The sequence below is a fragment of the Lepisma saccharinum genome, chromosome 1, assembly GCF_977018435.1.
Source record: "Lepisma saccharinum chromosome 1, izLepSacc3.1, whole genome shotgun sequence".
Taxonomy (NCBI): Eukaryota; Metazoa; Arthropoda; class Insecta; order Zygentoma; family Lepismatidae; genus Lepisma; species Lepisma saccharinum.
In genome coordinates, this window is record NC_139229.1 from 138,684,223 (window position 1) to 138,706,417 (window position 22,195).

Below are 22,195 nucleotides of genomic sequence, written 5' to 3' on the forward strand. Positions count from 1 at the left end.
TGGCACCAGTTTTGTAAATCTGTGTAGCATAGTAACGTTTCTATCGTGAGACATAGTAAGATAAGTATATTTGACTTTCCGCCATTTTGAATCCAATATGGCGGCCACCGTCCCAGGTTGCAAAGTTGGCAACATCACATCTTTTAGCTCTCCTTGATGACCTCCTTCAGAAAAATAGTGTTGCCGCTTGTGGTGGTGACGTTCCTACGACGTTCATTTCTAGAAACATTTTCTCGGAAAAGTCACCCTACTATAATACTTGAATTTGGAAACTTATTCAAACGAGTTTTTAGTTTTCTCTGTAAAAAGTACTAGAAAATTTCACTTTTTAAAAATTACTAATTAAATTGCGGCAAAACCAACGACATTATCGAAAAATTAAACAGTACCTTTCTTGTAGCTCATCTAATGAGCATTAAGACCAATAGAAGATAACCTGCCTATGACCATTGGTTATGGCGATATAAGTCTATAACTGAGAGTCCGCAAAATTGATGTTTGGGAAGGGGAGGGGGTGCTGGGGGAGAAGCACCGCGGGGAGGAATGGAGACTTTTGGGATCTTGCGCTTCTGGTAGTGTTCTAACAACTGACCAAAATTCATCTTTTATGGAATTATTCCCGACATGAAATCTTTTGAAGGTCTCACTAATTGAATGCAGACTTCTTTGACTTGTCATGCCGCTAAGGTGTGAAAGTTTGCTACTGATTGGCTCGTTCCCAAGTGGCACGTCGCATAGGTCTGAAATCTTCGATACAACATATTACAACTATTAATGTAGTGAAGAAAACACTTAAGAACACATTCATTTACTGCACTGAATGCATAAATATGGCTAAATAATATTTATTTTTGTTCTACAGCAAAGCAAAATGGTGAGAATATGCATGCTACTTTAGGGGACCACCATGTTATCTTCCCTTCCTCCCAGGAGGAACTAACCCCACTTAACCTTATGTGGCCAATCAGCTTTGCAGTGACCATTCCAGTTATATATACACAGCTCACTGTCTACTTCTGTTGATGCAGTTCACGGTTGCAAAAATTTGAGTTTTTCTAGTGTCTGGTGAGTGTTTCCTCTTTCCTTTTCTTACTATTTACTTAGCCCTTGTGGCATTATATATATTAGATAAATAACAAAAACCATGGTGCAAAAGCTTCTTGAGGGCAAGGCCTCACTCCCACCTCATCCTACTCACTCGCACACCCAAGGAGGGAGATCATCCAAACAATTAAGAGGTGACGTGTGGTCAGCACAGCAAAACCCCCACTTCTTGTTGTAGTATTCCATGACCAGGTTATGCTACTCATTCGTAGCTTCCCAATTTCCTCACGATAGTGGGTGGCTACCGGTCCCGAACACAGGCTGAAATCTCAGGAGAAAAGTTGATACGCTTCTCCCAAGAAACTCGAACCTGCATGCGTTCCATAGCAGGTGCCCAAAGCATGACCCCTTAGACTGCACGGCCACGTTGCGGGACGTATTAGATAAATACAATATAAAAAAATAAAGAAGAATGCAGCACAGGAAATAATACTTTCATGTAATTTTCTATACTATTTCACATAAATGTAGCACAAAAAAATGCTTTCTAATTATTTATTGCTGAGCATAATTTTCCCTCCATTACTTCTGCTAATAGTGATTATGAAAGTACGTATTTATGTGTCAGGGAGACTGTTTCCAAATAATTTATGAAGAGCTTTTCCTTTGCTACCACTTTAAAAAAAACAAAAAAAACAACATTTATTTACATTTTGCATTTTTGTGCATTGCGAGTATTTAATCACCCTACAGATAAATTTAATTTTTTTAAAAAAATATTGTTCAGAAGATAGTGATAACACAGATCATTCTGAAAAAGTTTAGTGCATCCTCTTCTTTTTTTTGTCTGAAAAGCATAGTTTGGTGTATACTAAACTACAATGACAATAAATACAGTGGAACCCCAATTTTATGCTCCTCCCCTAAAAAAAAACTAAAAAAGAGGTTCCACTGTAACTTTTAAAATAGTTCCTTTGCACATATAAAAATATATTTACACATATTTACAAATAATAATAAAATGACGATAAACGTTTTACAAATTATCCACACTCAATGTACATTGCACACCTTGCACTTAAACTGAGCCAAGTCTTTGTGAGATGATCAATATTTTAGTTAGTTTCTCCTGTCCTACTGACTATATCTCTTCTTAAATGTAATAGTACAGAACACAAAAGTTCTTAACAATTGCAATATTTCTATATTGTGTAAGGTTACATATTTCTTCTTGACCTAATGTAATATTCTCAATTGGTGTCTAACAATTCTCAGGTGGTGCACACTAAGGGTATTAAGTATTAAAAATACTTTCTTCTCTCCTTACTCGCATTTAAGATTGTAAGTCATGCCTGGTCAACCTGCCGTACTTGTGAAAGAGCACTTGTATGCACGTGTCTACTGCAGAGCTGGGAATGGTACTGTAGGGGTTTGGCAGGCCTTTTTCCCAGTTCTCTTGTCATCTGGCTCATGGATAACAGTGCAGTGTGGCATTGTAATCATTCTGTATAAAGTAGACTGCCTTCCCTAAAGTTGGTTAATATTTTTCCTCTCCCTTCTTAATTCAAGCACCTCTTCAACTCCTGCTGTCATGCTTCTGACCTTGAGGTGCAGTGAACAGACAGGAAGCAGTCACCATGCAAAGCATGCTAGTCTCCTAAAGTGCAAGGGAGTTGCTCTAAATTGTAAATCACAGAAATTAATTTCACACTTATTTCAAGAGGTGTAAATCAGGCAAGTCAATTTTTGTCTTCCTTCACTTAACACCCTTTGCACACCTGCCTTAGAATTGACAATAACATATTTGATTTTCTCATTTTCGAAATTCCACCAGGACTAAATTCTGAAGTACAGAATTATCATGCAGAATAAACAAAATGGTTGATTAACCTCAACATTTGCATTCTTTGTATTGCAGAATCAATACAATCAATAATATTTGTTGCTACTATTTTGGTGTTAATGAAGTGTAGTATTCATATGTATAAAAAATTTCCAACTCTGTGGCAAGACAGGTTTCTTGAGAGCCAAGGCTTGTCATCAAACTTTTCATAGAAAAATTCCACAGTTAAGTAACAAATGACATGCCACCTGACATCTGAATGACATCACTTACAAACACACGTTAAGAAAAAATATAAGCTTTCACACTGGCATGACATGACACTCTGAATGCTTCACTTTGGAGATTCCACCGAGAATTCACAAGTGACATGCAACATGAAGGGATGTTACTTGGAGACAAATCACATGACACCCTGCACATGCCACTTGGACTAGGTTGTTTTATCTTTAGCATGCAACATATCTCAGCCATGCATGTGCAAGCTTTATTCCAATGAGCTATAGATTAATATAAAAATTCATAAACAAGTATAATGTTTCAAATTGTGAATATGATTTTCTCCTTTTACACAAATGTATAATAGTTACATATAACTTCCAAAAAAAAAAAAAAAAACTTTATTTGTGTATCAATTTTGATGACTGACTGTCACCAGTCACAGAAGGCTGTTGATTGATGATTGATTCATTACATGGAATTATCATATACATTTGCATAAGAAGAGAAATCAACCATGCTTGTGCTATGAATTTCGATATGATGTGTGTGAAATCCTTACATGGTGCCACATGCTGCTTGTCACTTCATTGTGAAAATTCACACAAAATATACATATATACATGCCTGACAACCTGTCAAGCCATTCGCCTTAAAGTGTGGTAGCAAGCAAGGACCAGACTGAAGTGAAACTTGTAAAAAGAAACAGTCTGGTCCGAGTGACTCTAGTGACATGCGCAGCATGTTGTGTCATTCTCGTATGAAAGTTACATTTTTTAAAAGTAATAAGATTTGTTTTCAAGTGATATGTTACTCTATGTCACTCCTTATACAACACAGAAATAAAGTACCCATGCCTTCCATAATGTCCAAAGGCACAAACAATTCACGTTAAGACCATCTGAACAACTTCAAGGTTTGATTTCTTTAGAACACACATCGAAGATCTAAACTACTACTCAAACAGTTCACCAGTACGGATGAAACTCAATCCTTTCTCAGTAAGTCTATATCAAACACACCCAACTACCACATGAAAGGAGCCCGCTCCCTCAGCAATTTCATTCCAATCTTTGTCCACTCCTTTGGTCTTATCCACAGCTCCTGCGCAGATTCTAAACAGGACATGATGGCTGCTCCTTTCCATGCAGTTATTTGTGGGTCCATGTCCTTTGGACATGTAATTATGTCCAGTTGTTCTGTGAACAGAACATACCAATTTTATTTAAATTGTTCCAACTGAATTATACCATCTTTGTACACAACAAGTTACTATGTTTCAACAATAAAATGTTGCACAAAATATGAATCTTCTGACCCATTATTTTGCCTGCTTTTTTTTTTACTTCCAAAACACAATGGCTTTGTCAATGTATAAGGGTGAGTGATGAAAGTGAGCCAAGGTGACGTTTTATACGGGAAAATAATTATATTTACTCTCATATGGTACAAAAAGAAAATCTTACACATACAGAATTAGAACACCATTAAGCCTTTCCATGGTATGAAAAACTCAATATGCTGATCAAGGCAGAAATTTATTTTATTATAAAACATAAACTAAACATAACAGTATAATGGGGGATAAAATAATGTTAATGAGTGAAGGACTGAATATAGGTTCTAGCCTAAGCCCAACATTGGCTGAATTGGTTATGAATGAATGGGAAAAGAAAGTATAGAAAAAGGAGGTGACAAAATAATTCTGTTTTGCAGATATGTGGATGATTGTTTTGGCATATGGAAGGGAACGAAGAGGCAGCTCGACATATTTGCCAAAAAAATACAAGATAAGCTACCTAGATATATTGATGAAAAGGAAGAGAGGACAAGAAATTGAAACCGCTTGGCATCAGAAGAAGTGTGCAGCAGGGGTATTCTGCCACAAAAGAAGTGATGTAAGTGAGGTGACAAAAAGAAATTTTATAAAGAATATGGAGGACAGAATCAAGAAAATATGCACGAAAGAATGTGACAAAGAAGGCAAAATAAGTAGCCTATGGAAACAGCTGGAAAAGAATGGCTATGAGAAGGAGGATAGACTGGACATAAACAGAAGAAGGAAGAAAAGTGGCAGGGGAGAATTGGAAGAGAAAGAAAAAGAGAGGAGGTTTGGAATAAGGAGTACGGGGAAGACCACAGGAAAGATATGCAAAGTGCTTAGGAAAGCAGGCATTGAAACTTACAGGAAGGGAGGGAGAAGCATCTTAAGAATAGCGAAGAATGCAAACAAGAAAAAGGAAAACAGAGAAGAGGAAGAGGAAAGGATTATCTACAAAGTGAAATGTAAAGAATATCAGTGTGTACATGGGGGGGGGGGCTCATGATTTATCGGGGGGGGGGGGGCTTTGAAAACCAAGTCCATTTTTCAAAAGTTTAAGTGTTAAATGAAGGTAAGTTATGTATATGTGTGTGTGTGTGTGTGGGGGGGGTCATTAAGTTACATAAATTTTAGAAATATACAAAAACTACATTTTTTCAATCTTTTAAAACATCACTTGAACTCTTGAAGTGTTAATTCACTGCTACTGAAATCACCCCTTACTACATACACACTTCATACTACTTCTGATGATACAGATATTTATATCACATAAGAAAAAAATGCACAATATTCAATTATAGTACCTACAGTACATTCCACCCCCGCCGAAGCAATGAAACTCCCCTTCGTTCCCAAAACGTGGGATCTGTTGACCTTTGACACAGATGCGGAGGGAATTTGCATGATGACATCAACAAAGTCACAGATTTTTGTATTAACGGGAGGTCGCAACAGGTGCAGCGAAAGTACAGATAAAGAATGTAATAGCTGCTGTTCATGTTATGTGAATTTATTCTTCATCAAAGTTGTGAGCAAAATAACATGTGCTGTCTGCATTTTCACTCTTCACTGTAAACAAATTATACAAAATAGTATTACCTAATATTAAGGAGGCTGACGAAAGTTCCAGGAGGGGCTGAGCCCCCCTGGCCCCTGCCTGGCTACGGGCCTGAGTAGGGTGCGGATTTATAGGCACTAAAAACCTCTCAAATAGGCACCAAAATGATGAAAATAGGCACTTAAAAAGGCATTAAAAAGCAACCTAAAATTAAAAAAAGACATTAAAATAGGCAATGAATGTGAACTTATTTCAATTTTCTTCTTACAATGCACAGTTAGTATAACTGTATTAGCACTTCAGTTTATACATAAAAGTGCGCTAACGATTAACAAACTATTAATACTCTTTAGATCGAAATTCACATTTGCTGGGAATCGTCAGTTAATTTGTTCTCACAAAAAGAGCTTGTGCTAACGACTATGCGAATTTGAACAAATCATGATAAAACAATTTGTACCATTGTAACAAAAAATAAATATTTTCATCAATGTTCCAATTGTGACCCACAAATCTGGCGAATACCAGATATCAGTAAGTACAACATCAACAAAGCCTTCTTCAATGTAGGGAAAGCCAAAGGCACGTAAAATAAGCTGAAGAATGCAAAAATTGCAGAATAGCCATTTTTCTTGGCCGATTAAGCAAAATAGGCACTAACCCTCAAAATAGGCATTTATAGCCACTATAAAAATTCCTTTTTGGACTAGAAATGCACTGAAACGAACTTGAAACATTAAAGCCTATGTTTTGCTACAAAGGAATTAAAGAGGCAAATAGGCAAAATCCCACACCCTAGTCATTACTATTATTCTAAGTTCTAACTCGTTCCTTCGCTCTCTGAGACTGCTGGAACATATGTAGTCTGTGCAGTTCCTTCTTGATTGATTGATTTGGTTTATTTTACTTCACTTTTCTGCCACTTTTGGCTATCAAGAAGATGGGTATGACCGATGATATGATGATATTGATGAAGGGACACTCACAAAGAACATCCATGCCCAGGCTGGGATTCGAATCCGGAACCACTGGTGTTGTGATGCAGTGTGCTAACCACTACAACAACGAAGGTCGGTCAGTTTCTTTTTGAGTTATACATAGGAAAACGCGTAGTGAGAGTTTTGATTATTAAATAATATTTACTTTTATGAAATAATGAAGCGAAAGTGTAAATTCAACAAAGATCTTGCAAGAAAATATCCAGAAACGAATATGAGGTAAAGAGTAAAGTGGCTGTCACTTTCCCTTGCTGTTGAAAGAATGCTAGAAATGTTCGTGGCATTAAAATGATATTTCTCTACCCAATCTAAACTACCTAAAATTTTAATTCGGTTTTTGGAAATAAGTTAAAACAAATCTTTGTTACATATTCTTTGTCGTTTGTTAAATAGCTGATTATGAGTTTGCTTTCACTGCTTAAAGGTAAGAGGAGGTTATTGAAAGAGATCACCTGAAAAGAATCTGTGAGCAAAATGTTGGTAAGATTTTTTTATATTGCTTAAATTATGAGCAATAGCAAATATGTTGCAATTTTTTGCATTGTTCTCTTTTTCTATGACTTTGTCCTCCTTTTTCGCCGTGCTCTGTCCTCTTTTTTGAATGTATGTATCTGGTCACCCTAGCATTGAGACACTTGCCTCATTTTGAACGAGGCTGATAATGTCACACTGTTCCTCTTTTGGAGTCTCCATTGCATGACGGACAGGTGTTTAACATGCACCAACTCCAGAGCCACTGTGCTTGGCCGCGTGACCATGTGCAGAAGAAAGCACAGCCTGCCCAGCAAATGCCACGTGAAAGGACAAAAGCATTTGCTCCAGCAGAAGGTTGGCTCACTTCCATTGACTTGACTTTATATTATTGCACATAATCTAATATTACTTACAATATTTACAAGATCATTGATCACTGAATGTAATTTTCATTTGCGGGAGTACTAGAACTGTAAATAATTTTTTCTTCCTTTTTCACAGTTCTCTTATAGAACTTTAAGACTTAAGCAACAGGCAACACATGACAGGTGACATGTGTTGCATGGAAGTGAACCTTCTGTAATCAATTCAACTTTTCGAACTGAAGCAACAGCACAAGCTGCCGCACGCATGTCACTCAGACTGAGCCATTCTCTCATACTGTACATCGTGTTGCCTTCGTCTGTTGTTCACACATGCACAGTGAATGCTTGCTTATAGACTGAAGAGACCTGCGTTACTTCTCTCTTTGGTGTCTCTTGTCACCAGTTGCTTTGGGCTGAAACCTCCCTTAAATATACATATAAACCTCTGGGCCTCCCCGATAGGGTAGCGGTAACATTGCCCTGTAATCAAGGTGTTCCAGGTTCAATACCAGATGGAGGCAACATAGTGGTTCAGATACCACTTTAAACTGTTAGTCCAGTCCCAATTAGCTTCACTGTGCATGAAGTGGACATAAAACAAAAACACAAATGGAAACAGAGTATAAAAAACTGATTTCATCATAAGGACAGTCAAAGTAATAAAAAAAAAAAAAAAAAAAAAAAAAAAAAAAAAAAAAAAACCCCTGCTGTATCTAGTGCCCAATGCTTCCCTTCTTATTTCCGACCCTGGTTACTTCCCTCTACCATCTATCTCTCCTTTTATACCTTACACTGAGTGCCTCAAGAGCAGATTAACAGTAAAGCTGCAAATTCAGAACGAGGGTCACACATACATCATTTCAACCTGTACATACGTTCCTTGAATACAGCACACAAACAAAACATGAATGTATAGCTTGTGAACTGGCAGTATTTTGCTTAGGGAGTTAATTTATTGTAAAAGCATTATCTCGGAGGTGATTATATATATAGGGTTTGTCTTCTTAATATTTACAGATCATTTCCACAGGTGCATTGTTCATATGCATTAAAAATAACAAATGTGCATTAACACAGAGTTAGCACTATTATCTTTGCAGGCTTACCCTCAACTTGATTATATTATGATCACCAATGTCACCTTCTAGCTGAAATAGTAGGGATGTTTTATTTGCATTTCCTTATGTTGCATTGTTTGCACTTTTGCCCACTAGGCATTATGATGCATTCTTGGAACATATGCAAAACTGTTCTAGTGAGGAAAACAATGGAATTTCAAACAGGGGTTCGTTTGCACGAAATGCTACATCTATTTTTATATTAATCAGTCTAGCCACCATAAGTGGTCTAAACTCTTGAAGAAATGAGAAAGGTATATCCAATGTATAGCAGATGCCCTCGTCAATCTAGGGAAAAACTGTGTTTTGGGTACGTTACACCAACGTTTTTATACTGGGGGTGTTTGTTAGTTAAATTCCCCCTTTGCAGGTCAGATATTTTCCAGTTTCATTTCAAACTACAGCTCCCCCAACTGGGTAGCTAAGCATAGGAGAATCTAACGTCATTCATGCAATAACACATAAATACACACATAAAAACATATTAATAATCCCTACCTACCAGATTGATCTTTACACTGCAAATGCCTAATTATGTGCATACAGTGCGCTCTCTTTGATTCAAACTTGGATAATTCGAACAAACTCACATTTCCCTTGAAACCCCTATCTAAAACAATGTTAAAAATGACTACTTATTTCGAATTTTGAAGGTTAAATTTGGATAATTCGAAGTCAGGTTTCCAATAATTCAACATAAATCTTTCCAAGAGAGACCAAAGTGGTTGCTACATAAGAAATTCCAACAGATGACTCGTCCCCCTTTTTTTCTTGAAAAGGTTGTTTTTATAGTTAACAGATGTGCCCACGGCAGATAAGAGAGGGCAGCGGGAATCCCCAGAGCTTTTGTTTGTAGGAATGTGACCTTCACCCTCTCACAAACAAGTTGAGAGAGGAGCGGATAGCCGGACAGAAGGGGTCATTTGTCTGTGTGTTTTAGTGGAGTCGCAATATTAAAATGTGGTGTATACAGTAGCTTAACATTAGATAAGAAAGTTGAAGTACGTGCGAAAGAGAAAGCATGTTAGAGGTGGCGACTTCCCCGATATTGACACGTGTGTTTTAAAGTGGTTCAAACCAATGGCGGCTCTAAGGGGAGAGCCGCCATGCCATGGCTCTACTCTCAGAAAAAGAAATAGCACTTGCTTTGCCAAAATATAGTTAAATTAATACATTTACGAATGAGGAGATTCGAATCTCATAAGCGTTCCAGCTTACGGCCGCCTTGATTTCTTAGCCGCATCCCCAGCTGTTCTCTTACTTGCTCTGGGCCAGCATAGTCTGGCCTGAGCACAGAGGCATGCGCAGAGGCATGATAAAGTCTCCGCAGTTAACGAGCGAGGAGGTGGGGTGGTAGCCCAGTGGCAGCCATAAGACAACCAGCCGTGCCAGCTTGCGTCGTGGCACGATGCGAGAGCTTTTGCTTTGTGTTGCCATAGTTGCAAACTTCGCAGAGAAGTGACTAATCCTGACCGATTTGTAATACTCGTTGGAGAAGTAATTCGCGAGAAAGGTACTTTCCTGAATACTTGGCAAGAATGAACGTAATATCTTCCCCAAATTTATATAACCATTTAGATAGATGCATCTAAAGAGCCATCCAGACTTTTTTGTTATCGATTTATTCCTTAAGAAAAGATATATCCCTTGCTCACACGCACACAGACACTCATGTGTTGCAACTGATGTTGACAACATTGAAGACATTTACTGTACAAAATAACTGCCTAAATATCAAAGGGAATTCGCATCACCAGGGGATTTTTGACTTTAATATTTGTAAAAACTCACATGGAAAATCTATCAGTATAAGAATTTCACTTGGAGATATAATTCAATTTCTTGCATTGAATTCTAAAAATTGTAGATCTACAGTTCATTTAGCAGATAATCATAATTCAGTTGTTAGTAACACCGATTGTTGATGTACCGTCTGCCGTGCTGGGGTTGCAAATTATAAACAAAGCAAGGTGAGAATACCGTGATCGACTCGGTGTCTCTAATTGTTCAGTGTTTTTCTTTTTAGTGAAGTGAAAGTGTCCGATGGTGTGTGAAAGGAAGGGTAGTTAGTAAAGATGAGTCAGATTAGAGCATTATTACATACACAATTTTCCAAGGTACTATATGATATTAAATTAAAAGTTAAACAACTTGGATGTCCCACGACAGATTTAAACATCAATTCTATTTAAAAATATCAAAAAAATGGTAAAGGAAACAGGCGTCGAAATTTTAATAGTCGCATTTATTTCCTAGAAACACTGGCCGACCTCCGCACAGCATGCTACGATGCCAGGGATTGCAGGTTCGAATCTCGGCTTGTGCATCGGTGTTCTTTGTGAGTGTTCACTAATTCCTTATCTTCGCGATTAGCCAAAAGTAGTACAAATGCGAAGTAAAATAAACCAATCTTAGGAACTCTGAATTTTTGTCTGCAATTTTAGTAAACAAAGTTCCATTAAAACTACCTCTTTCATTAGATTTCTATGACATATGCTAGCGAAAATTTTTTGATTTCTTGATCATGTTGGCACTACCCATCATGCCAGCCGCCACTGGTTCAAACAATCACGTGATGCGAATATTCCAATAAGTGTACTGTTCCTGGATGAAGATATGGATAAAACATAGCAGTTGTAAGGTAAGGTGTTGTCTGTTTGCGTCTGAATGCAGTTTTATGTTTAAAACAATGTTATTTCATTGGTGTGTTTTTTATTATATTCTGGTTAATTCGAATTTTTTTGTAGCCCCTTGGAGTTTGAATTAAAAAGAGTTCACTGTGTATATATATCTAGTGCATCAGTTCGAGTCTGCCTGGCTTCAGTCTCTGGGTTTTCAGCCTGTGTATAGGACCAGTGGCAACACACCATTGTGAGGAAATTAGGGAGCTACAAGTGAGTAGCGTAACACGGTTTGGGAAATCTCCTATAATGGCTGAGGGTTCGACATGCAGACCCTGCATCACCCCATTACCAGTTGAAGATTTCCACAGCTCTAGCTAGGAATGTGGGAAGGAGGCAGGCAGGCGAGAGATATGACAAGGACCTTCCAGGGCTGTAGAGCCATGGGTTATTATTATATTACTTTCCCTATGACATGAAACAATAAAAACTTGACATTACAGAGTTTCAGCAAACAAATACCCACAAAGATTTCTCAAACAAGTCCAGACAACTAATCTTACATTCATTTTCATGTCATAGGTTATTTGAAGTACCAATAGGATCTCCATGTTGGTGTCTGCCAATTAACCTTTTGAGTCCCAAGGCCATTTTCACAAGTAAGCCTCACGGTCCCGAGCCGATTTTGAGCAAAATGCAGAGTTTCAATTAAATGAGTGTAGATCGGAGACTAATTGCCCTAGAGAGATGAGTGATATACCACTGTACGCGGAATGAACCAGAGATTCAGACTATATGAAATTTATGCAAATTCGGCGTATATATGGAGGGGAAAGGGGGGAAATCCCCTGAAAATATTTTTTTTTAAAAAATGGGGTTTAGCCCCCCTCCCGCCCCCTCGAAAAAAGTACATGACAGTGTCGACATGCACATGGAAATGATCGCTGACATGTAAGGAACAGAAAAATATTTGCATTATTATCATATGACCAATGTAACTTGAGTTGTACATCCCAAAAGGAATGGTCGGCACGCCACTGATTCAAGCTTCAAAATGCAGCGGTACCTTGAAATGACTTTAGCTCAGAGACTATTTGCCCTGGAGATATGAATATATACCGTTGTACGCAGAATGAATCACAGATTCAGACGATATATAATTTATGCACATTCGGCGTATATATGGAGGGGGAAAGGGAGGATATCCCCTGAAAATACTTTTTTTTTTAAAAAAAATGGGGTTTCGCCCCTCCCCCCCAAAAAAAAGGATATGAAAAGTTCAAAATGCACATAGAAATTATCGCTGGCATGTAAGAAACAGAAAAATATTTGCATCATTGTCGTATGACCAATGTAACTTGAGTTGTAGCCCCAAAAGGAATGGTGGGCACGCCACTGATTCAAGCTTCAAAATGCAGCGGTACCTTGAAATGACTATAGCTCAGAAACTAAATGCCCTAGAGATATGAAAGATATACCGTTGTACGCAGAATGAATCACAGATTCAGACGATATATAACTTATGCACATTCGGCGTACATATGGAGGGGGAAAGGGGGGAAATCCCCTCAAAAATACTTTTCTTAAAAATAATGGAGTTCCCCCCGAAAAAAATGTCAAAATGCACAAAATGCAAAATTTATGCAAATTTGGCGTATATATGGAGGGGGAAGGGAGAAAACACCCAAAAATTATTTTAAAAAATTGTTGAAAAGTTTGAAATTTATATTTTTCCTTGAAAAGAGACGCAAAAGAGAAATCCCATTTCCCGCCTTTTCACCTCCATTTTCATGAAGAAAAAAAAAAGGTGCAAGAAACATTTCTGTTAAATACATGTGTTAGGAACACTATTAAAAAAAATCGAAATTCTAGATAAAAATAGAAAAGTTATAACGTAAAAACTACGACCTTGACACAGCGTCTCGATTGAGACGCTTGGGACCGTGAGGGTTACTTTTAGGTATCTCGATCAAGATGCTTGGGATCCAAAAGGTTAAAATACATCCACTTGGTGCACTCACAAATGGTAATAAAGAAGTGAAACATTTTGCACAGCTCAAAGATACAAATCTTCAGTTTGGAGGCACATAGTGGTTCGGATCCCACTTTAAAATGTAGGTCCAGTCTCGATTAGCCTTACCGTGCATAAACTGGACTTAAAACACCAACTCAAAGCAAAACCAAAACAAATCTTCAGTTGTCATTACTTTGTCTTGCATTTCCTACAAATTGTCCAAAAGGTCAAATTTTGTTTATTTCATTTGAAAAATGGGACTTGTCTGAAATCAACAATAACTTCTATAATAAGACATAAGCAAGTTACTAATATTATCCACGAAAACTAACTTGTAGAGGCTCTATTAATTTCAGTGGCCTCAAACCATCTGCTGAGGAACATGTTGCTTTACTGCTGGGTTGGCTTCCAGTTCCTGTTGTTTCACCATGTGCAGCTAGGAGCACTAGTGTAGCCAGTTCGTCTACAACTTAAACCCAGCACATCCAGCAGACGAACTGTCTAAGGCGAAACAACAGGAACTGGAAGCGAACACAGCAGTGAAGCAACAAGTTCCTCAGGGGATGGTTGCAGAGGCCACCAAAATTAATAGAAACTCTACAAGTAAGTTTTGATGGCCACAGTGGCTCAGTCGGTTACACGTCTGACTACCATGCTAAAGATCCCGGGTTTGATCCCGGCCAGTTCAAATCCGGAAACTTTTCTAACGTTGGAAGTGGCCCCGGCACCCACCCAGCATCGGATAACATGGGTACCTGGGGGAAACCCTGGGGGGTAAAGGCGGTCAGGGGTGTGATGCTTATCACATCACTCCCACTCACCACCGGATCAAGAAAGTGTGGGGCATTACTCCCCACACCCCCTATATGCCTTCATGACATGGTGCTAAGCACAGGGGAGCACTTTAGTTTTTTTTACAAGTAAGTTTTTGCAGATAAATATTAGTAACTTGCTTATGTCTCATTACTATCAAGAACATATTTTATTCTCTGAACATGAATAATTTCTATTACTACAAAACTTTAATATTCACATATTTGTTTTGAGTTTGGTTGGATTTGGCACTAACATTGGTTTCACGTAGTATTAAGATAGGGATGAGAAAGTTTAATCAGTATTTTATTGGTATTGGCCGATATATAAATGGCATATCGAAGTGTTGGTCATCCGTAAAATTGCTAACAATATTACAAATTCAATATTTCTATCAATAGTCTACAACCGCATCAAATTTTTCAATTTCACTATTGTTTCTCATGAATATGCAACCTGGTTTTGTGAAGTAAATTTCTGAATACACATTTTCTTCTGAAATAAACTCTTGACAGCCACATGGCTAAAATTTTAAAAAAGAGGTGAATTAACTGTTGATTGTCTTCATAAAAAATGTTCCCCTGTGCATAGCACCACGCCATGAAGGCGTATAGGGGGTGTGGGGGTAACGCCCCACACTTTCTTGATCCGGTCGTGAGTGGGGTGATGTGATCAGCATCACGCCCCTGACTGCCTTTACCCCCCCAGGGTCTCCCCCAGGTACCCATGTTATTCGACACTGGGTGGGCACCGGGGCTGCTTCCATCGTTAGAAAAGTTCCCGGATTTGAACCGGCCGGGGATCGAACCCGGGACCTTGAGCATGGTAGTCAGACGCGTTACCGACTGAGCCACCGCGGCCTAGTTGGGAGCACCAGTTCTCACCCAGGGATCGGGATTAAGACGATCTGCCCTTCCTCCAGGAAGGTAACCACCGAATTGCGACACGTGACAGTAAATAAAATTTCAAATACTTTATAATTAAAATGTCCAAAATCTTTAATCACGAATCGTGCGCGTACATACTGATTCGCACAAGTTAAAAGTTATAATTTGTTGGGTCATGCATGCTCGTAGGCAGTGACAAGCAATTTATTTAACACGAAAGTCCACACACCGCCTTCACAGTTAATAGCAAGACCTCAACTGTGTAACCGCAACCACTCACATCAGCCATGGCTTCACAACTGAAATGCTCCACACGACCTTGAATGCAGGGATACCAGACAGTGCTGTCTGTGACCATGAAAGCAGTGTTACCAATACCACAACCAAAATTACACCGACATTACTCTCCGTGACACACAAACCCAGGGGTATGTCTTCATATAATACTTATTGGTATTTCAAGAGTGTCAGCTAAAATTTCATGTTGGCCCTGCCTTACATTCAATTAACCATAGTTAACAATCTGCATTATAACAGGATATAATTCCATACCTGCTCTATACATATACGGAATTTGCAAAGAGATCCTATTCTGCAACCAGGTGCCAATTCCATTGAACTTCATTCCACCTCCCACAACAAGGATGCAGCCGTACATCTTCCTCTTCAAATCCTCATTGGCTGAAATTATATTTCAATGCATGACTAAAAAATGTTTAACACTGCTTGGAGTCAGTGTAACGAACTGTGTAGAAAAGTTATCAAAAATTATAGTGATAATGTCAAAATTTTGTACACATATTTGAGCACCAAACAAAATATCGAATAAATGGTCTCTGTATTTAATACAAACATGGATGTTCACATGCTCTTGCAAACAATTCCATGTGGCATTATTGCCTACCTTGCATTAAAGAAAGTTTTTTTCTTCAGAAATTTAAATACATAATGCCGCTTCAGGTCAAACATTAAGCTTTATACATTCCTCTTACAAATTTCATGACAATTTCAAATGTGCTGTATTGTGATTATTTTAGTTTTCTCTCTTACCCCTCTAGTTAATTGAAATTATGAAGATGGATGATGTACTGATGAAATAAACGATGGAGTACACAAAGATGTCATGCCTTACTCAAACACACGGTTTCAATATTCTTCCTCAAGAAAGGATGATTGCATGTGAAATTATGTCTGCTTTAAAAGCAATAAGCTGTTTGTTTGTGACTAATTCCTTTTTACATGAGAACATATATTATTTGTGAGAAAAATTCTGGGATTGTCAGTAAACAACTCCCTTTGACAGTAGTTACCTCCACCATCAATATTCTAGACTTAGAGTATTTGGAAGAAACTTGAGAAAGCTTCATTCATTATGTCTATCAGATTATTTGTTGCTGCTGTTTGAATTGAGTCAACATGCCACTTTCCTTTCAGCACATTTTTTAATTGGAGAAACAAAAAAAAACCTGCTTTTATTCGGAAATCTTCTCACACCACAAGTATGTCCTGGCATTTTCATACTACAGGAACCAAATATATGATATTCAACAGTCTCCTTTAACCCGAATTTTCCCATAAAATTTGATGCACAAATGTGGCAATGAACAACCTGGGAGCCATGTTGAAAGTAGTCGTGGATAAAGATGGCCTAGATCATGGATAATCAGACACTGGTACTCTGTTTTGAGTGCTGTTCAAATACAACGGTTCATGATAAAAATCTGGTTTCCACAAGCTTGTTGTCAGAGCTTCAAGGTTTCAAATATCTTTCCAAGGGTAACACGAGACTTAGCATCCACTCTGTTCCTCTTTTACATTCATTATTAACAAAAACTAGTCTGTGATTCTGACACACAGCATGTTTGTAAAGGACTCCCTGCCACCTGGCAGAATACCATTGAGCAACCATTCAGGAGTATGTAGATGTAGACATCATGTGCCATGCTCAAATAAAACGAAACAGAACCATTTGGGTCCTGGAATTTCTCTAAGAACAGGTAGTGCAAGCAATGAAAACAAGTAAGAACAGGAAAACACTTACGACATCTTTCAATGCTTTGCAGCACAGCCTGATCCAGACTGAGAAGTTGATCCGGAATCAGCTCCCGGCCTTCTGTCTCTCTCCCTGAACTTGTTGCCACAGGATCATCTACAACAATGTCTTCCTCCAGCTGACCTGATTCCAAGGCTTGTACAGAATCCACATTTGCTCCTAAGTCACTCCCTTGGGCATTGCTCGCCTCCAATGCTTCCTTTGCTCCTCTCCGCTGTCAATAAGAAGCATTCACTTACATTTGCATGTATTTCTAGCACACACAAAAGATGTGCTAATGTAGAAACTTAGTGAAAAATGCAGGCTGAACCAGGATTCAAGTGCTGGGATCATTTTCATACTGTATGATGGCTCTGCCAACTGAGCTGCTTAGGTAAAATAGTGGAAGTGAAAAATCAGGTGAAGTAAAAACTGGATTGGTAGCTCCGTTGATAGAAAAATGTCACCATAGGCTGGAGACCCAGCTTCAAGTCTTGTTGAGCCTCTTAACTGTTTGCTATGCAATTTTCATGAACTTCAAGATCAACGAAACTTGTTTTACCAAAAGTGACAAATTTTCAACATTAAGTTTACTGATACTCATAGCCAACCGAACACAAATGATTTAGTAGGAATTGTAGCTTTCCTGGTGATGTGATTCAAACAAGTGTTCTCGGGTTACCAACCAGGTTAATTTGGCATTAGCATCCAACTTTTGAGTGCATACATTGCTCTCATGTTATCAGGGAAAGTTAATTGGAGACCAAATATACGGTTAAATATATGTGTATGAAGTGGCTCTGTAGGACAGAGTCTAGCTCCGTCACTCAAGAACACTCTTCGAACAGATCATTTAGAAAAGAACATGGGGTGGTCGCTAATTACATCATTTTATATGACAACAGATAAGCTTTCTGACTGCCTAAACCAGTGGCGCAGGAACGTTTTTCATTTGCGGGGGGGGGGGGGGGGGGGTACAAAATTCAGCCTCCCATATATACTATAAACACACATACTACTGCACCTAAGCCAAGCGTCAGGTTAACCTTGCAGCAGGTTTTATGTATCAATCCGCGCGAGAACTGAGCTCAGAATCTTCCGTGCCAGTCTTTCCTCAACCGCCGAGCTGCTTACATCGGAGACACTGAGAAAATCTACAGTATTGCCAACCGCACAACACATCAAAACCCGCATGCATGTCAAGTGGATTGTATTTTTGCTTCTCTTTGTCTCCTGAAACATAACATTTTAAAAGTACTTTCTGCGCATATATTATTTAATAAATGTGTCATTAATATAAGAGCGAAACAACTTCTAAACATGAGAGCATGTGTGTATATTTCGAGCACGCAAAAATAAAAATAAACAAAGATAAAAGTAAACAACGATAGGCCCCTCTTGAATTTAATGACAAATTATTGTTTTTGGTTTAGAAAGAAATAGATTTATGAAAAACTTGGTTGCTTCGTTCGCAATACATCCGTTACTGTAAGACACACGCACTTCAAGTTGTACCACCAAAAAAGCATGATTTGTTATTGGTGATATATACAATCAGGTGCATTGTCTGTCGCTATTACTCTGGTTTCAATTTATGAATCACTTCACTAAACCAGGATTCAAATCTTGGTCTGTCTATTTGTTGCTGATAATCACCCTTCCCTTTCTTTGCGCTGAAAAGTAAATATGCGCCTTCAACAAAGCTTTCATTGCCGCCAGTGGGTGAAACAATAAGCCTCCCCCTTCCCCTCATCGTCGGTTTCTTCAGCCCTGGCGATGGTTTTGCATGGTGGTATCCTTCCATGGTTTATTCCCCCTTCCCCCACTCATCGAGTTGAAGGACGTCTCGTCCAAATAATAAACATGTTTCTTCTCACTGCGATATATTTTAATACCGTGGAGATTCTTTTGTCGTCAAACAACAAACAATCGTTTCCTCTTGCTAAACTCAAACCGCAAATCATTCAACACCCGTGATACAATTCGTGTGCACATTGACGGCAAATCACCTCACGCCCTGTTTTACTTTGATCTTGTTGATGCAAGGAGGATTATGCATTTAAAACAACTTGCTTGACTTTGAAGAACATTTCCTTTCGGATGAAGCCCAAAATAACATTCGGGTAAAACCGCGCGATGAACAGGAGATTCAGCCATTCTCGCCGCTCTACAATAAACATAGGGTTAAAATAGTGGGATGTGCAACACTGGTATCAGCGATTTCACGCGCTCTGCAACGCATTCAGTCTCGCTCGACTCGCTCTAAGTTTCAATGTCTCTTCAACGCAATACAGATTCGAGTTGGCGAATCTGCGGTTCTAAGTTCGTCTGCACAGTGATTGCAACCAATTAAGTCCATACCTGCTAATCAATGTATTATTTTGTCTGTATATTACAAATTAAATAACTGTTTTCTTGCAAGTATGCAGTTGTGTCGGAATAGAACCCGTCTCAGTGGAACTATATTCTTGCGCGCACGTTTGGATCTACATATGCTAAAACCTGCTGCAAGGTTGACCTGACGCTTAGCTTAGAAATATATTTCGGGGGGTCCAACCAAGTGTTGCAATAATAATAATAAATAATAATAATTATTATATTTAATTAAATTAAAATATTAATTAAATATGTAAGTTAATTAATACTGTATTGTTGTTATTACGTGAATAGGTAAAATATAGTAAAATAATAGAGATATAACAGCATCTAGCTTGCATGTAGTTAAGATCGCCAAGATTTGCATAAAAACAACTGCCCTGGCAAGGAACTTAATGTCAAATAGAAAAATATTTGAATATTTATTGAATAATAAACAAAAGTTAGATCCAATTAACGAAAAGTAAAGTTTCTGATTAATATCTTATGGATATTATCATTAGTTGTGTGCATAAATCTTTGGAACCTTTCAAAGCCGTATGAGCCAAATTCCTTGCCTTCCAATACGTTCAGCGGAAATAACCATCGATTATATAACAAATGCTAAACAATTATATTTTGATTATTTACTTTTACTTCTTGGTAAGTCTTTCGGGGGAGTGTCCGGACACCCTCCTAAATGCATCCTTGATACTTAGGTATAATGTGAAGGCATGGGAAATATTCTATTTTAGAACAGCACACACGAATGTCCTGTTATATAATGCAAAATTTGCATAACTATTTTTTTTCTTTATTTTTCTTAGAATTTATGTTTCTTTAAACAGATTTTAAAACCAGATAACAATTCTGAAACATATATAGCTCTGGACTTCGTTCTGGGCTTATTTGAATTTTGTGAAAATTGCGAACAAAGATACATCCATTCATTTTAATGCAGGTTGAGATTAAAGGGGGTGAGGAGGATCTTCAGCCACCCCAAATAGGAATAATCATCTGGATATACGTAGAAACCACATTATGAATATATCATACTTATAGAGTTCCACTTCAGTTCATTCTAATTTTAAATTCCCATAGCTACGCACAAAAATATCTTTAAACAATTTATGGCAGATGTGTACCACATCCAATGTCTTTTAGAAGCCATGTATTTGGTATTTACTCAGACATCTGTAGGGCGTTGTATTAAAAAAAGAAAAAGACTGACTTGAGATGGTTCCTGATCAACTCGTAAGAAGTCTAACTTTGAAATATTTGTGAAACATTTGACAAAGCATTTATTTGTTATATAATTAGCTGTACCTAATGACACTCTTAAAGCACTGAAAGTACTTGAATTACATATACTAAAATCGAAATTCTTCAGATCTCGGAGGAAGCAAGGAAAGCCATACGGTCAAAGGTGTTGTTTTCTTTTCAATCTTTGGTGGACAATATGAAAAACTGGCCAAGGTTTCTTTTTGTATGTAGTGGTATTAAATGCAAATACATGCGTGTATTTTAGAGTGACATGTCAATTTCTCGTTTATGTGAAAAGCTAAACTTCAATATAAGCAAAAGCATGTGCGCGTCACAGTTAAAGATATTTGCATCTACAAAGAAAATCCAAAAAACATTCCCACCTCGCCGGCCTCCGTGGCGGAGGGGTTAGCTTAGCGTGCCAAGACGCCAGAGATCCCAGGTTCGAATCCCGGCCTGGGCATGGGTGTTATTTGTGAGTATTCATCAATTTCATTATATCATCACTCATCCTCAACTTCGCGATTAGCCAAAAGTGGCAGAAATGAGAAGTAAAATAAACCAAATAAATCAATCAAACATTTTCATCTCACTCAAGGACTTTGCGAATCCAATCCAAAATCTACCAATAGAACCTGCAGTGAGTTTCATTTATCTCGTGCATTCATATGACTAATGTAATTTTCTTACAGTTTAACTTTAGGGTATAACTTAAAATGGCATTGTGTTTGTGTTGCATTCGATATCAAAATTTGATTTTAAGTAATTAATGTCCAATTATAAGTATACCTAATACATAGGTAATAATAATTCCCTCCCCGCTCCTCTGATAATATCGCAAATTGAACCCTGTTGAAATGTCAAAAAAAAAAAATTCATTTCACCTACGAATGATATTGCGATGCAATGAGTCGAGAATTGTCACAGCCTCATCTCGTCTCCTGTGTGGCGAGGTCCTTCTCGTTCATGTTTGTGTTTATTTTTGTTTCGGTTTCCACTCTAGATTCACTTCATGCTGATAGGCTAATCGGGACTCTATTTTCAAAATCTCTCAATATATAGGTTTAAGTATAGTTTTCCGAACACCCCCTTGCAAAGTTATGAAAAATATGGGTGAGGTACAGCAGTACATTGTACCCCCAAGTTGGTCTGTAGTGTCTCGTCTCGTTCGTGTAAGTATTTCGTTTTGGAAAATTCCATTTTAAATATTCAAAAGAAAATGGGATCAGTCATATACTCTTCTGATGAAGAGTTGTATCTTATCTTC

General features: G+C 38.0%; 1 protein-coding gene across 1 annotated transcript in view; it reads right to left on the minus strand.

The window, feature by feature from the left end:
- Window positions 1-1,994: 1,994 nt before the first annotated feature.
- The window catches only part of Arp8 (Actin-related protein 8), a 104,998-nt gene continuing 84,797 nt past the window's right edge, over window positions 1,995-22,195 (minus strand). The window contains exons 10-12 of the mRNA XM_083139051.1: window positions 17,320-17,545; window positions 15,831-15,959; window positions 1,995-4,305 (exon numbers count right to left, since the gene is read on the minus strand). Coding sequence (XP_082995177.1) covers window positions 4,133-4,305; window positions 15,831-15,959; window positions 17,320-17,545 — 528 coding nt within the window. The 3' untranslated portion in view covers window positions 1,995-4,132. The remainder of the gene's footprint in view (window positions 4,306-15,830; window positions 15,960-17,319; window positions 17,546-22,195) is intronic.